Source organism: Tasmannia lanceolata, unplaced genomic scaffold (genome assembly GCF_043159265.1).
Source record: "Tasmannia lanceolata isolate RefF3 unplaced genomic scaffold, GAP_Taslan_0.1 ptg000020l, whole genome shotgun sequence".
NCBI lineage: Eukaryota > Viridiplantae > Streptophyta > Magnoliopsida > Canellales > Winteraceae > Tasmannia > Tasmannia lanceolata.
This window is the reverse complement of record NW_027518697.1, coordinates 2,623,594-2,637,330: the sequence shown is the minus strand read 5'-3', so window position 1 is coordinate 2,637,330 and position 13,737 is coordinate 2,623,594. Positions and strand designations below refer to the sequence as shown.

Genomic DNA, 13,737 nt, shown 5'->3' with positions numbered 1-13,737 from the left:
CTGTTTGAATGAGTTCAAAAAATGGTGATCTTCCATTTGGTATTCTTGGTTTGGCTTTTAAGCTGAGCAGTCTTTTCACTTCAGGTTCACCCCTCGCACCTATGAAACAGATACAGAACTCATGAATCGGCAGATGGGCACAGACTTCCATTTCCTACCGATTATCAAAGTGTTATTTTTCAAAAGTTCTCATCACCTTGAAGAGGGTGTGAATTAGAAATCCTACTAGACTCCTCCAGAGACACCACAATTAGATTCCTCTCCTCTCCTTCAATCCTTTACACTATGTTAGTCATCCACCTATTCTCAACCACTTTGATCGACATGTTGTCCGAGCTTTGCCTCCCCGTTTGTTGGAATTTTGGTTGGATTTGGGATGCCATTCCTCGTTCGATTGCTAATTTTTCATTAAACTCCCCGGAGATTCCTTGGCATGTCTCCTAGGTAATTATTGCATGTCTCTTGAGGTGGAATTCTTATTCCCTCTTTATAGCTTTTAAACCAAATTCCCGCGAAAGGGTGGAGTTTTGCTTGATAAATCTTGGGAATGAGTTCCCTCTCTCTATTAATAAATAATAATGACACCCCCCTACTTATTCTCCTACTCTTCGAGTCTATGCCGCGTAACCAACCAAACATTACTTACTACTATTCTCTGAGGTTATCCAATACTTGTCTCCTCCCTGCGGACTTCTTATGCCCCTACTCTTCGAGTGTATGTGTTAGGTACCTTACCGATACGCCAAAAGCTCCAGAGCTGATGGAACACGTTATGCAAGGCCCTTTAAACCTATCCCATACCAGGCTGGGTCCCACCAATCCCATACCTAGGCGCCCCTGCTCAGGACCGTAACACTATGCCGCGCATCCAAACGTGTATATCCGTTCTTGCAATCATACCCTTATCTCCCTGGTCGTTTTATGAAGATCATCAGTGATATCAACAACCTGGGCAAACTATGGTTCAGGTCAAGCATGGCGGCTTTTCATGAGGTAGAAATGACAAAATGGTGAGGTTTGGGTGTGGGGTTGGAGCTGAGATTGGATTATGGATCACAGGGTTGAGGGAGGAGGTGGAGAGAGGTAAAATGGAGGTAGGAGGTGGAGAGAAATTATATGATGCCAGGCCCTATATGTCCAAAGAGGAGGGAGAAATTATAGGTGCGTTCAGTGGCCCTAACCATTCATTTGTTGGATCCATTGTGAATAAACTGTGTCCACTACTAGGGTTGTTCCTCGCGGGGATTAGGAATCCCTGGATAAGCTCTTCCTAAGCTGTTCCTGGGATTGGGATTGGCCATCATACTTGAATATATTTACACAACTCAAATTTATGTTTAAAATTGTGTCCAGTAATCAATTTTAGACTCACAGTAGGTTCTCAAATCCAAAACAAATAGGGCCTTTGCCGTCCTCCGTGAGTCCAAAACTGAATATTGGATTCAAAACAAAATCCCGGTGTGAGTCTAGAACTGATTTATCATGAAAACAAATTCCTGACAGCCAAACGTGCCCTATGTATGTACGAAAACACCCATTTGTATATCATATGCAGAACTAAGGGAAATGATAAATTCGCCCCTTAATTTTTATGGGACAGCCAGCTGCAATGTACGTGGCAATCTCGCCCGTTGAATCCTTCCCACGTGAAGTACGTCAGCCCTTCTACAGTCATAGTCTCATAGACACAGTGAAGCTGACTGTCCCAAGTAAAAGGGGGCGGGTATATGGGAGTTAAGAAAAAGAGATAAAAAAAAAGAGGGAAATGATACATTCACCCATTTTTCTTCCTTCAGTCATCCCAATTAAAAGAGAGGGGGCTGGTCCGAAGAAAAGAAGGGGGTGTATATTTTACTTCCCAATAAAATACTCACTTCCTCGTATGAAAATGTTATATGTTTGGCAACCATGAAAAATTATTTCCAATGAATATTAGTGGGGCCAGTTGCAAGAGATGGGCGGACATGGTGACACTTGAGAGTGGAGTGAAGGGAGCATGAAAATCCTTGAAAAATAGGGAAAAAAACCCATTTGAAGGAGTATTTGTTTTCACTGTTTTTAGGGATTTCTGATGCTCTACCCTAGTCCTCTGAGTCTCCCTCCCTCCCTCCCTCCTTCCTCAGCTCCTATTTCACAGATGGAACCATGAATATTCCATGAAATAATTTTACATTGTTGCCAAACATGTTCTTAGTGGTTTTTATATGGAACACATGCATTTCCTCACAAATACAGGACTTGCGTTTTATAGATATAAGTCATAAAACACACTTAATTAAATGACAAAACGGAATAAGTTGTTTCAATTTCTATTTGGGCTGTTCTTCATGGGGATAGAAATCCCTTGATAAGCGATTCCTGGGATAACTGATCCTGCCTAGATAAGTTTTATCTTGAATTATTTTTTAATTATTCATCACAAGTATATCAATCCCTGGACCAATTTTATGCACTGGGGTTGGGGATAGATAACAATTCCTGGATAATATACCATGAATGGGGCATAACTTAAGCCAAGAAGAGTAGATAACCAGTACAATCCAATAGCTCTTGTACCCATTGAAATGGTCAATGAATGAGCCCACATAGATGAAATCAGCTAAGTTAGATGATCTTGTTATCTAATAATAAAGCCCATTAAGGCCCTCTTTGTTTTGGATTTTGAGAACCAATTGTGAGTCCAAAACAGATTATTAGACTCAGTTTATTCCGGGTCTTCTGATCCTCTCTCTTCGTTGATGGAAATCTGTAATCTTTTTTATTATTAATATAGCTATCCCTTATAATAAAAAGTAACATGTTTGCTCAAAAAAAAATTAAATTAAATATAAGAAAGTAAAAAGCCTTGGATGAACTCATTGAATTGCTTCTGTGGTATGATAGCAAAATTGGGGAATTTTCAGTAGAGTTGAAGCATACATAGAGTTATGCACTAGATTTCAAAAGCAGATCAATCTTATGGTTTAATAACAACATAACAAATACCAATACAGTTGTGTATGTAAACACCTGCAAATCTTATGGTTTAATAACAGCATAACAAATAGCAATGCAGTTGTGTAAGTAAACAAGTGCACTGCAAATCCACACAAAGCAAACCCATGATAGCAATAGTCGCATGGCACGCGTTATTTAGCAGTTCAGAAACATATGATAGATTATGTAACATAAAAGGGAAATTGTCTACTCTTGGTAATCGATCCTCCAAGTTGGATCCTCTTCAAGCTTATTTGATAACTCACAGCGAGTTGATCCTTCATATAGAATTGTCTTCAAGCTTCTTCCACAACTCTCGCAAGTTTATTTTCCACAGCACCTTCAAACAAAGGGATCGTAAAGGAACAATCAGAAAATTAAATAGAGTTAGAATAGTACAACATTGAATGTGGATTGGTCTCTCTCATTGGAGCCATTTTTTCCATGGTTTCCTTTGCTCTCTTCCTTATTTTGGCCCTGTTTGTTTTTGTTTCATGGTTTCCTTTGGAAAAAACAGGGCCTAAATAACCAAACATGTTACCAAGACTTCACAAGAAAAAAACAGGCACCACAGTTCTCAATCTCCAAACATCAACAATAAATCATCATCCAAGCGAAAACAAGACCAAATTTTATAGGATTACAAAAAAAACCAAAGAAAGTCTGCACAACTCAGGCTAGATAAAAGCTCAGCTTCTCTTGTAGGCAAGACCAATGTAATCTATCAAGTAGAGTCACTTCCTGGACTATTTTTTTTTTTTTTTTTTGCAAAAAAAGAAAAAGAAAAAAAAGAAACAGCACACGCAAAAGAAAAGGAAAAAAAAGAAACAGCACACGCACTTTACTGAATTTCCACCAAATGCAGTTCACGAAAACATTCAAGAAACTTCAACATTAGATTACACGCTCTGGAAAATCAACTTAAATAAATCAACAAAGAGTAGATCTGAACTTACGAAAAATTTAACAATTCAGAGTTTTTATATGGTGTAAGGCCTCAAAACAATACGGTAGAGGTGCCACCCTTGACATTTGATCCAACAGCAGCTCACTTTTTGAGAAGCTGCTGTTGGATCAAGTATCAAGGGTGTTACCTCCACCGTACAAGGGTCTTATTGTTGTAAGGCCTTACACCATATAATTTCTCAACAATTCAAATTATGGAATGTTACTGTGTAGAGTTCCTATGCAAGCTACTTACATGATTTAAAATCAGTCCAAAGATAATGATTTCATTCTTCTCAAATCAAAGAAAAACCATGAATCAGAAATCATAGCGCAACAAGGACATAAATTGAAATCAGCAGGTCAAAAGCTAAATGAAACTTGCAAAAATTTCACAATATTTCATTTGCAAAATCATGACCCAGTTAAGAACATTCAAAGACAGATCATACAAGGAGTGAGAAAGTCAACTAGACTATAATCAATGAGGAATGAATGTTTCACCCAATCAAGGACCAAAAATAGAAACTTAGGTCTCAATAAAAAATCATTGAATGGGGATTTTCTGGGTTTGAGACCTTCTGCTATCTCTATGAATCAGATCTACAGATGATCTGATACTAAATCTTTCAAAAAAAAAGTTTATAAAGAACCACATTAAAATAAATGATAGCACTATTCAAGTTATTTTTTTATGCATAATCAAGCAATGAAAAAGCAGAATTACAAAAAGAAAGATGTAAAGGATTGCCGAATTGCTGTCGTAGAATTTCAAATAAAACATAAATCTCTAGTCGAACAGGAAAAAAAGAGGATTTACAAGCTAATGGAAATGAAATACAAAAGGCATAAGTAATCAAGCTTTAAATATAAGAAAAGAAAGCAAATGAAATTTACCTCGCACTGATAGTTATCAGAGAAAAGGGACGAACAAAGATTGGAAGCGTAACTTGATGCTTTCATCTTCCCACTCCAATTCTTGGAACCATGTTGTTTCTCCTTGGATCTTTTGAAGTTTAGGTGCACTTTTAGACCCTAGTGGAAGTCTTTTCAAATTCGGGCAACCAAACACTTGAATCCATTCCAAGGCAGGCCAATCCAGAAATACATGGGACCCTCTTTTTCCTTTGATATTATGCTGATAGCAAAAACTCGTAAGCTTTGGGTGGACCCATAGATGTAGAATTGTTAACCGAGGGAGTATGCCCACCCTCACTTTTCCTTCCTCATTTGCACTTATTATCTCCTCCATTTCATCACAGAACCTTACGTGGAGTTCTTCCAGCTGTTGGAAGCCTTGTGCTAGGCTCGACGAGAGGAGATTCTTCAAGCTGAGACAGTTATCAATGGATAGCTTTCGTAAGTTTCGGAAGGTTGGATGGAGTGGAAAAGACATAGCCACTTGTTTTTGTTGAAGTCCTAATCCTTCCTCATATACCTTCATATCCTCCTCTTCATTTGAAATCATTTTCTCCATTTTCGAGCAGTAACAAATATCAACCTCCTCCAATTCTTGAAGGTTCTGCGCAAGAACAGGGGAGAAGAGATATCTCAAACTCTCGCATTGGTAAACTGTCAGCTTCTTTAGCTTGTGGAGAGTTTCAGTTGGTGGCACGAACCCCTTCCATATACTTGACAGTTTGGGTAGACTTTGCAATTTCACTTCTTTCAATCCAGAGAGAGGTTTAGAAGTAACACTACTCTTCCCCGCTTCCCCTTCAGAGTTAAATACCTCCTCCAACTCTTTACAATATTCGACATAGAGTTCTTCCAGGCTTTGCAATCCTTGAAGCAGATCATAGGGAATGATATTTATTAATTTCCCACAACTTCTGATCTCCAACCTTCTCAGCTTCCCAAAGAATCCAGGTGGAACAGGCCCATGGCATATTTTTTCTAAATTCTTCAACTTATTGAGCTCCAACTCTTGCAACATCTGAAATGAAATCTGAGGAGCTTCTTCTACTGTACAGACGAGATGTTTCATTTCACTCCAATCATAGAGATTGAGGTGCTTCAAGCTGTTGAAACCACCTCCATTTAGGAATAGAACATTCTTCAGATCCAGACCTTCGCAACCCTTCAAGTGTACCTCTTCGCTTCTAAACAACAACTTAATCCAATTACAAACAGGGTATGTCATAAGCTTGGCAGAGATACACCTCTCGTGTGTGCTGGGCGAGAACTTCTGCCCACCCACGCAGATGTGAAATTTCTCTAGTTTATGCCAAGTCACAGGGACATCTAAACATTTAACATTGTCTGCGCCAATGCATAGAGTGGTCAAGAGAGTCAAAGACGCCACTTCATCAAAGCTAGCTGTAGTGCCATCTCCACTACTGCCAGTTACCTCCCACTTACTAAAGCTATCCTCCATGTATAGTTCTTCCAGTTTAGACAATTTCAATATCACATCTTGTGGAATCCTTTGAAGACCAAAAGTTCCTGTAAGATCCAAAACTTTCAGGTTGGCCAATCTCTTTATTTCTTCTGGCAATTCGTTGATTTCACTTCTTCTTAAGCTAAGTACCTCGAGCTTCACCAATTCTCCAAGAAGAGATATGTCATTTAAAAACTTGCATCTATCCAGGCATAGTGTTCGGAGGTTCTTTAAGTCAGGCAGTGATGATGGCAATGATGTAATCCCGGTGTCACTTACATCCAAAACTACCAGATCATTCATCCCTTCAATCAAATCATTTCGAATCTGTCCCGATCCGCTACTTCCTTGTAGTAATAAGGTAGAAAGAGGTGGCCATTTTGACCGTTTAGGGAGCGTACCAATTGAAGTTTCCATCAATGAAAGCCTCTTACTTTCATCAAACTTCTCTGGCCACACCTTCAATTCCATACCAGTTTTTACTAGAAACCCATCCTCTACACGGGATGCGATCGATATGCCCACATCTCTAACAACATCATGAACTTTCACAAACCCTTTTACGTCACCTTCGTACAACAAACACAAATCCTTAAGTGTGTTAATCAAGGTATGCATTCTACGCGATGCTTCCTGAAAATTGACATCATTAAAAACCCTCTCTCCCATCCCGTATCTCGTCAATACATCCACCTCAATGTTACTATCTGCAGGAAATAGACAACAAAAAAGGAAGCACCACTTTGCTTCGTCTCTTATTTTGTTGCAACTCAGCTCAAGACAAGTTTTTCTACCATCTATTAGGTCTTTTAATGCCGCGTCGCAAAAATTTCCATCCCTATAATTATCATTTAGGAGCCTTGCAACTGTCACAATTGCTGGAGGATAACCCTTGCATTGTTTAGCAACTTGCCAGGCAAGAACGTGCGATTTCGCAACAGCATCACCTGCTTTCTCTTTGAACATATTCCATGATTCCTGTTCAGATAAAATGGGGACTTCGATCTCTTTATTGCAATCCATCCAGCCACATACATCTTTCTTTTGTGTGGTCATAATTATTTGACAGCCCTTTTGGCTGGGGATTCCTACTTGGGCTAAATCCAATCTATCCCATAGATCATCCAAGATTATGAGAATCTTCCTCTCTTGCTTCAATCTATCCCACAGCCGAACTGCTCTTACTTCTACACTCTCTTCTCTAAGTGGCATGCCCAATTTTTTAGCAAGTTCAGCTTGGATCTTTTTCAAGTTTTGTTTCCTTGACACGGTCACCTTTACCACCTTATCATAGAGCTTCTCTTCCTTTGCTTGCTTTCCTATTTGTTCCACAAGGTACGTCTTGCCAATGCCTCTCATCCCGTATACCCCAATGATGTTGATCTTGTCATCTTTTAATGCCTCCATAACCTGCTCCTTGGTTGATTCAGAAGAACGCCATTTTGCTGATGCAATCTCTAAACCTATATCTCTAATCGTTTGATGCATTTCTACGCAGCCTTGTTTGTCACTGTCAAACAACAAGCCACGATCCTTAAGTTCTTCAACCAAGGTAGCTGCTTTCTCGAAATCCTTGAAAACACTCTCTTCCATCCCACGTTTCATCAAGTCATCTACTTTAATGTCACGATTTTCAGGAAAGCCACAACATAACAAGAAGCATGACTTGGCTTCCTCACTTTCTAAGAAGTCATAACTCAGCTTGAGACAAGAGTATACATGCGAGTGGTATGAATTAGAAATTTTTAATTCTTCCAATGCATTACGCCAAATATGTGAGAGCTTGTCTTTTAGTGCCCTTGCAACAGTGATAATTGCTAAAGGCAGACGATCACATTCCTCAACCAAGTCCTTCTTAACCAAGTCCTCCACACTGTCCCAGTTAGTATCACCTGCTTCTTTTTTGAACAGATTCATTGATTTATCAAAAGATAAGCGTGGGACATCTACAATTATTTGACAACCCATCTTGTGAAATACTGAATCTGGCGATGTCAAAATGATTTTGCACCCTCTATAGGGAAGTCCTAAATCTAAGTTCAATCCATTCCATAGATCCTCCAAGATTATTAGTATCTTCTTATTCCCTTGCTTCAATCCATTCCATAGTTCCATGTCTAAATTCTCATCGACTTCACCTCCGATCATTTTCAAGTCTAGGTTGGCCAAATCCACCTTTATAACCCCATCAAAGAGCTTTTCTGTCTGAGCTTTCTTTACCACTTGATTCACTAGGTAAGTCTTCCCAACACCTCCTATCCCTCTTATCCCAATTATGTTGATTTGCTCATCTTTTAATGCACGCAAGACCTTCATCTCTATGTTTATTTCTGTGTCCTTTAAATTCCCTCGCACTAGGAGTTCATTAACATCAATTATCTTCTTCTTTGCTTCTTTACTTAGACGATAGCGTGAGATCAAGTTGGGACACCACCCATTGAAACATCTACTTCTATCATCCAGTATCTTCCCGCATTCTTCTAATAACTTACCCGCTTCTTGTGTCCATTCTGGCACCTGATCATTTTCTACTCGTTGCAGATCGCGTCTCGTCGCCAATAGCTTTAGCTTTTCAACTTGGCTTCTAAGATTCTCCATATTCTTTTTATAATCAACAAGATAACTGAAAAAAAAAAAAAAAAACATAAATGAGTTTGTATTTTTTATGTTGCAAAAATGGGAACAAGGAAGAGGATATGGCAAAGATTTAATTCCAATAAGAAGATCAAGGGGCGACAATGCAACCCAGGTCGGCTTCATCCCGAATAAAAAGACGGGTCGGGTTAGGCTGAGTTTGGGTTGGGTTCGGGTTGAGTCTTCCCAACCTGGGTTAGAGTTCGGTCAGGTACGGGTTGGAAAAAGGGTTCCTCGGGTCGAACCTCATCGGGTGGGAAATCAGGTCAGGTTCGGGTTTAGTAAATAGTAAATGGTTCCTTGGGTCGGGTTCGGGTTGGCCTCAACCCGAACCAACCTCAGCCTGAATTCCCAACCTGGGTTACAGACATTTTCTATAAAAAAAAAATGTCATGAAGGATTTTCTACGGCCATGTTTGGCAACCATGAAATTTTTTTCCTTGGAATATTAGTTTACGAAGTGGTGACAGAGGGTGGAAGATGAGGAGAATAGAGATCATATGACTAAGAAGTAGCTAGAAAGCAGGGAAACAATAAATTTTGTTTCTCCTTAAGCATGCCCTCTCTAGCCTCTCCTTCTCCCACGCTCTAGTCCTCTCTCCCCACTTGATAAACTATATTCCATGAAAAAGATAAAATTCATGGAAACCAAACATGGCCCTAGAGGGGCCAAAGAGGTGTGTGTGAGAGAGAGAGAGAGAGAGAGAGATTTTAGGGGTAGTGAGGGAGGAAAGCATGGATGGCGTTGCAAAACAGGAAAAACAAAATCCTATTTCAAACAGGGATTTTTTTTTCTTTGTTTACCAACCCATATCACATGTTCTCATCCTCACTTGTGGCAGTTTCAAATCTCTTATCCCACCAGCCCTGATCTCAACACCTTCTCTCACCTTATGTAAACAAATATTCCATGATTTTTTTTAATGGTTGCCAAACAAAACCATAATAGCAAATGATAGCACATAGATAATTTTTCAACTAACAATATGAAAGAACTAGGATAAAGGAAACAATAGTTTTTGGGTACCTTTCGTTGGAACTCATGTTGTCGTAGCAAAATCCAAATGAAGCACCTTATAAAAATTTGGACATAGATCTCGGAATGCTTATATATAAGAGGTGCAGAGATTCGTCAGAGCACTACGCCAAGTATAAAGAACAAGGGAAGGCAAGTGAGGATCAGCAGAAGAGAAGGAAATTGTTACAGTGTTAGCTAAAAATTAGATGGAAAGAAATAAAGAACAAGTATAAAGAGTTGAACCCATTAGAAAAAACATAAAGAGGAGAGACGGATAAGTTCCGTCTTTTATTTTAGGAAAAATTACATCTACAACCCTCTAGTTTCTGACACATTCAACAGTAACGCTTACTTTCAAAACGTGATAAGTACACCCCCTCCGTCAACCCCCTCCTTTAATTGTCCGTCAGTTTAACCAGACAGAAAGACTGAAACTAACCGTAGTTCATATTTTGAGGACAGAAATACCCTTATTTGCAGAGGGATTAGGATTATATCATTTCCCGCCGCCACCTCCGGCCACAGACAATGAAACCTCACCCCATTGCTACACCAAAGGTGTACTTGTCACGTTTTGAAAGTCAGGGTTCGAGTTGAATATGTCAGAAACTAGAGGGGGGCGTCTGTATTTTTCCCTTTATTTTTAGGATATATATGGTGTGGGGCCTTATTAGTCCAGCATTTTCCAAAAAGTACTGTACCGCACACTTCATATAAGAAATGATCCAAACCATACATATGTTGGGCCACAACGTAAATAGGTTATGCCCCAAAGATCAAAAAATAATTTTTATAGGATAATCATAACCCTCCCACCTATAGAGGGTCTGCACATTATGAAAATCAATATAGATCAAAGGGTTAGGATCATCACCACCGCATAAATAGGTCTCGCCCCAAAAATCATATCCATAGGATAATTATAGGGAAATGACATACGCGCTCAACTGTTTTGATAAACATGCGCTCCACTTGTTTGTCGTGTATCATTTAAAGAGTGTCATAGGATATTACGGTCCTCAAAAATCTCTTAAAACCCTTTAAATGCTACACGACAAACAAGTGGAGCGCATGTTCATCAAAAAAATTGAGCGTTGAAATCATTTCGCTAATTATAACCTTCAGCCTTATAAAAATCACTATAGATCAAAGGGTTCGGATCATCCTAGACACAACCTATTTACATAGCGGCCCAACAAATGGACGGTTTGGACCTCTTATGGAGTAGTCCGTACAGTACTTTATGATGCGTATTTTATTTTATTTTTAACAAAAACATGCACAAATAATCTTAACATAGTGTCTAATGATGTTGAATGATGTTTCCAATTGAGAACATCGCAGCCAAAGGCAAAAATGAATTTCTTTCCATAGAGTGAATTCTTCAAATTAACTCATTCTTTCCCTTTTCCCGTCATCGTCTTCCCTAAGGTCTATTCACTTGCGTTCCCGGGAGACCAAATCCCGGGAAAACACCTCTTTTTTCCCGAGAAATCTAAAATAGCGGTGTTCGCTTGTCTTCCCGGAAAATTAGCCGTGGTTAGGTGGAAATTGAAAAAAATGACTTGGAAATTGAAAAAATGACGTGGAGAGAAACATTTTCTCACGAGAGTGGAAACCAAATCCCAATAAATTGGTGCGATTTGGTTTCCCGGGAAAGAAAAAGTGAGTTTTGAGAAGCAAATGAAAAATCCCAGCCAAACCAAAAAGTAAAAACATGCATAAACATCCCAGCCAAACCAAACCCTAGTGAGCAATTTGAGAAGCAAATGAAAAATCCACAGAGAATTTCATGTCCAATTGAACATTTTACCTACTTTCCACGGAAATTCATTTCAGAAAACAAACGAATAAGGATAAAATTGAACCAAAAGAAGGTCCAACATCAAAATCATATATATATATATATATATATATAGAGAGAGAGAGAGAGAGAGAGAGAGAGAGAACCTGGAAGGGAGGATGAGCAACCCATGGGAAGATGATTTCAGAGGCAGAGAGAAAAAAACCCAGATGAGAGAAAATCAGATTCGTACCACAATTTTTTGCATTTTTAAAGTAAAGGGAATGATATATTTGCCCCTTTTTTTGACTTGGGACAGCCCCATAGTCATAAGTCATTCGGTTGTTTTGATAACTGCACTCCACGACTCCATTGGCCACTTTTTTATTGGCTGGTGACAGCAGCAAGAAAAACATTTCTTAAGGATTTGTTTTCTAGGGAAAAAAAATTTCACAATAATGAGAAAAACTTTTTCAATGATTAATTGTTTTCCTTGGCTGTTTGGTTGCAATAAAAACATTTCCGACAGAATTTTTTTCTTGGAAATTTTTTTCTTTCTGTAATTTAGTGAACAGGCGCCACCCAATGTTTAATTGGCAAGTGAACAGGCGTGGGAAACCTTTTCCTGCACAATTTTCTGGAATTTCCTACGCAAGTGAACAGGTGTGGGAAACCTTTTCCTGCACAGTTTCTCGGGATTTCTTTTTCTTTGTTGTCTTTTCCTTTCCCTGGGAAAACAGCCTAATTTCTTTTCTGATAGAATTATTTTTCCTTTTCTACAATCCAAACAAGGCCTAAACAACGCAAGGAAAATTATTATTACATCTTTTGTTTCTAATTCTGTTTTAAGTTGTCTGTTTCAGTAGTTAGTGAGAAGATGAGAGGTCTTCTCCTTCACTGCTTGGTGGGGCTCTCGAAAGGTACAATTATTTCGATTTAACAGCTCAATGGATGTGAAAAGTGGGGCCCCTGAAGGTACAATTATTGGTTTGGGAGAAATATATTCGTCCCCTTTTATTTCCCGGGCCATCCCATATCGACTCATGAGTCATAAGTCATAACTACTCTTTTTAAACTAAAAGAGGTGGCCCAGGAAGAAAGGGGTGAGAATATACAATTTCAGAGACATTTATCTCTTTGTCCCCGGTGGGGCTCTGAAAGGTATAGTTATTGTTTTTGACAGCTCATTGGTGCAGATATCGATTCATGCTCTTCTCTTTTTAGCCCACTTGCATTGCCAAAGCTTACTATTCTTGCTTTTGACAGCTCATTCAATATGCGCCTGAAGTCCAGTATTTTCAAAATGGTGTGGTGCTCCCATCACTGCCCTTTATATTACCACACCGGGTAGTCGTACTGAATTACTGATTACTGCCCCGTTCTCTCTCAGTAAACCCTTGGTGAGGCGAGTTGATTAGGATCATCATATGGAGACGATTTTTAAAGAAATGCCTATTTATGTTCGGGTCAATCAGATGAAGGTTTGTATATTGGAATAACATGGGCCGCAATGAATTTTCTAATAAATATATGGTTTCTGTATGTGAGTGGAGCCCACCTTGTTCAAAGATCTAACCCGTTCAGTTGTTAGGCCCCAACTTAAGTATGGCGTCACACGAAATCATCTCCATCGGATGATCCTAAGTCTTTCATCTATAGAGATTTCTATATGGAATAGTTTGTCTTCAAATTAGAGGGTTAGTCCACCCATTGGATGGTTTGATCTTAGAACAAGTTAGGCTTCATTGTATTTTATGAAATATGAACTCACCTAGGAACAAAGGTAATACACACCGGGCCTAACCTATTACATGCCACTAGATGCAACATATAATACCTATTCTTTAGAAAATTCTTGGCACTACATGTATCATATAATGCCCTATTCCTTAGAAAATTCACTGAGGCCACTTTATTGGAATATCCAGACTGTTCATTTGTCGATCCTCAGCGTAAATAGGTTGGGTCCAAAAATTATCTCCATAAAATTATCCTAAACCT

At 39.0% G+C, this 13,737-nt stretch overlaps 1 protein-coding gene across 1 annotated transcript; it reads right to left on the bottom strand.

Annotated features, from left to right (window-relative positions):
* Positions 1 to 2,908: 2,908 nt before the first annotated feature.
* On the bottom strand, positions 2,909 to 11,972 carry LOC143854178 (putative disease resistance protein At4g27220). The gene is made up of 4 exons (XM_077364012.1): positions 11,904 to 11,972; positions 9,963 to 10,075; positions 4,819 to 8,924; positions 2,909 to 3,316 (listed from the first exon to the last, which is right to left on the bottom strand). The coding sequence occupies exons 2-3, from the start codon at positions 9,977 to 9,979 to the stop codon at positions 4,835 to 4,837; spliced, it is 4,107 nt and encodes a 1,368-aa protein (XP_077220127.1). The 5' UTR covers positions 9,980 to 10,075; positions 11,904 to 11,972; the 3' UTR covers positions 2,909 to 3,316; positions 4,819 to 4,834.
* Positions 11,973 to 13,737: the final 1,765 nt, after the last annotated feature.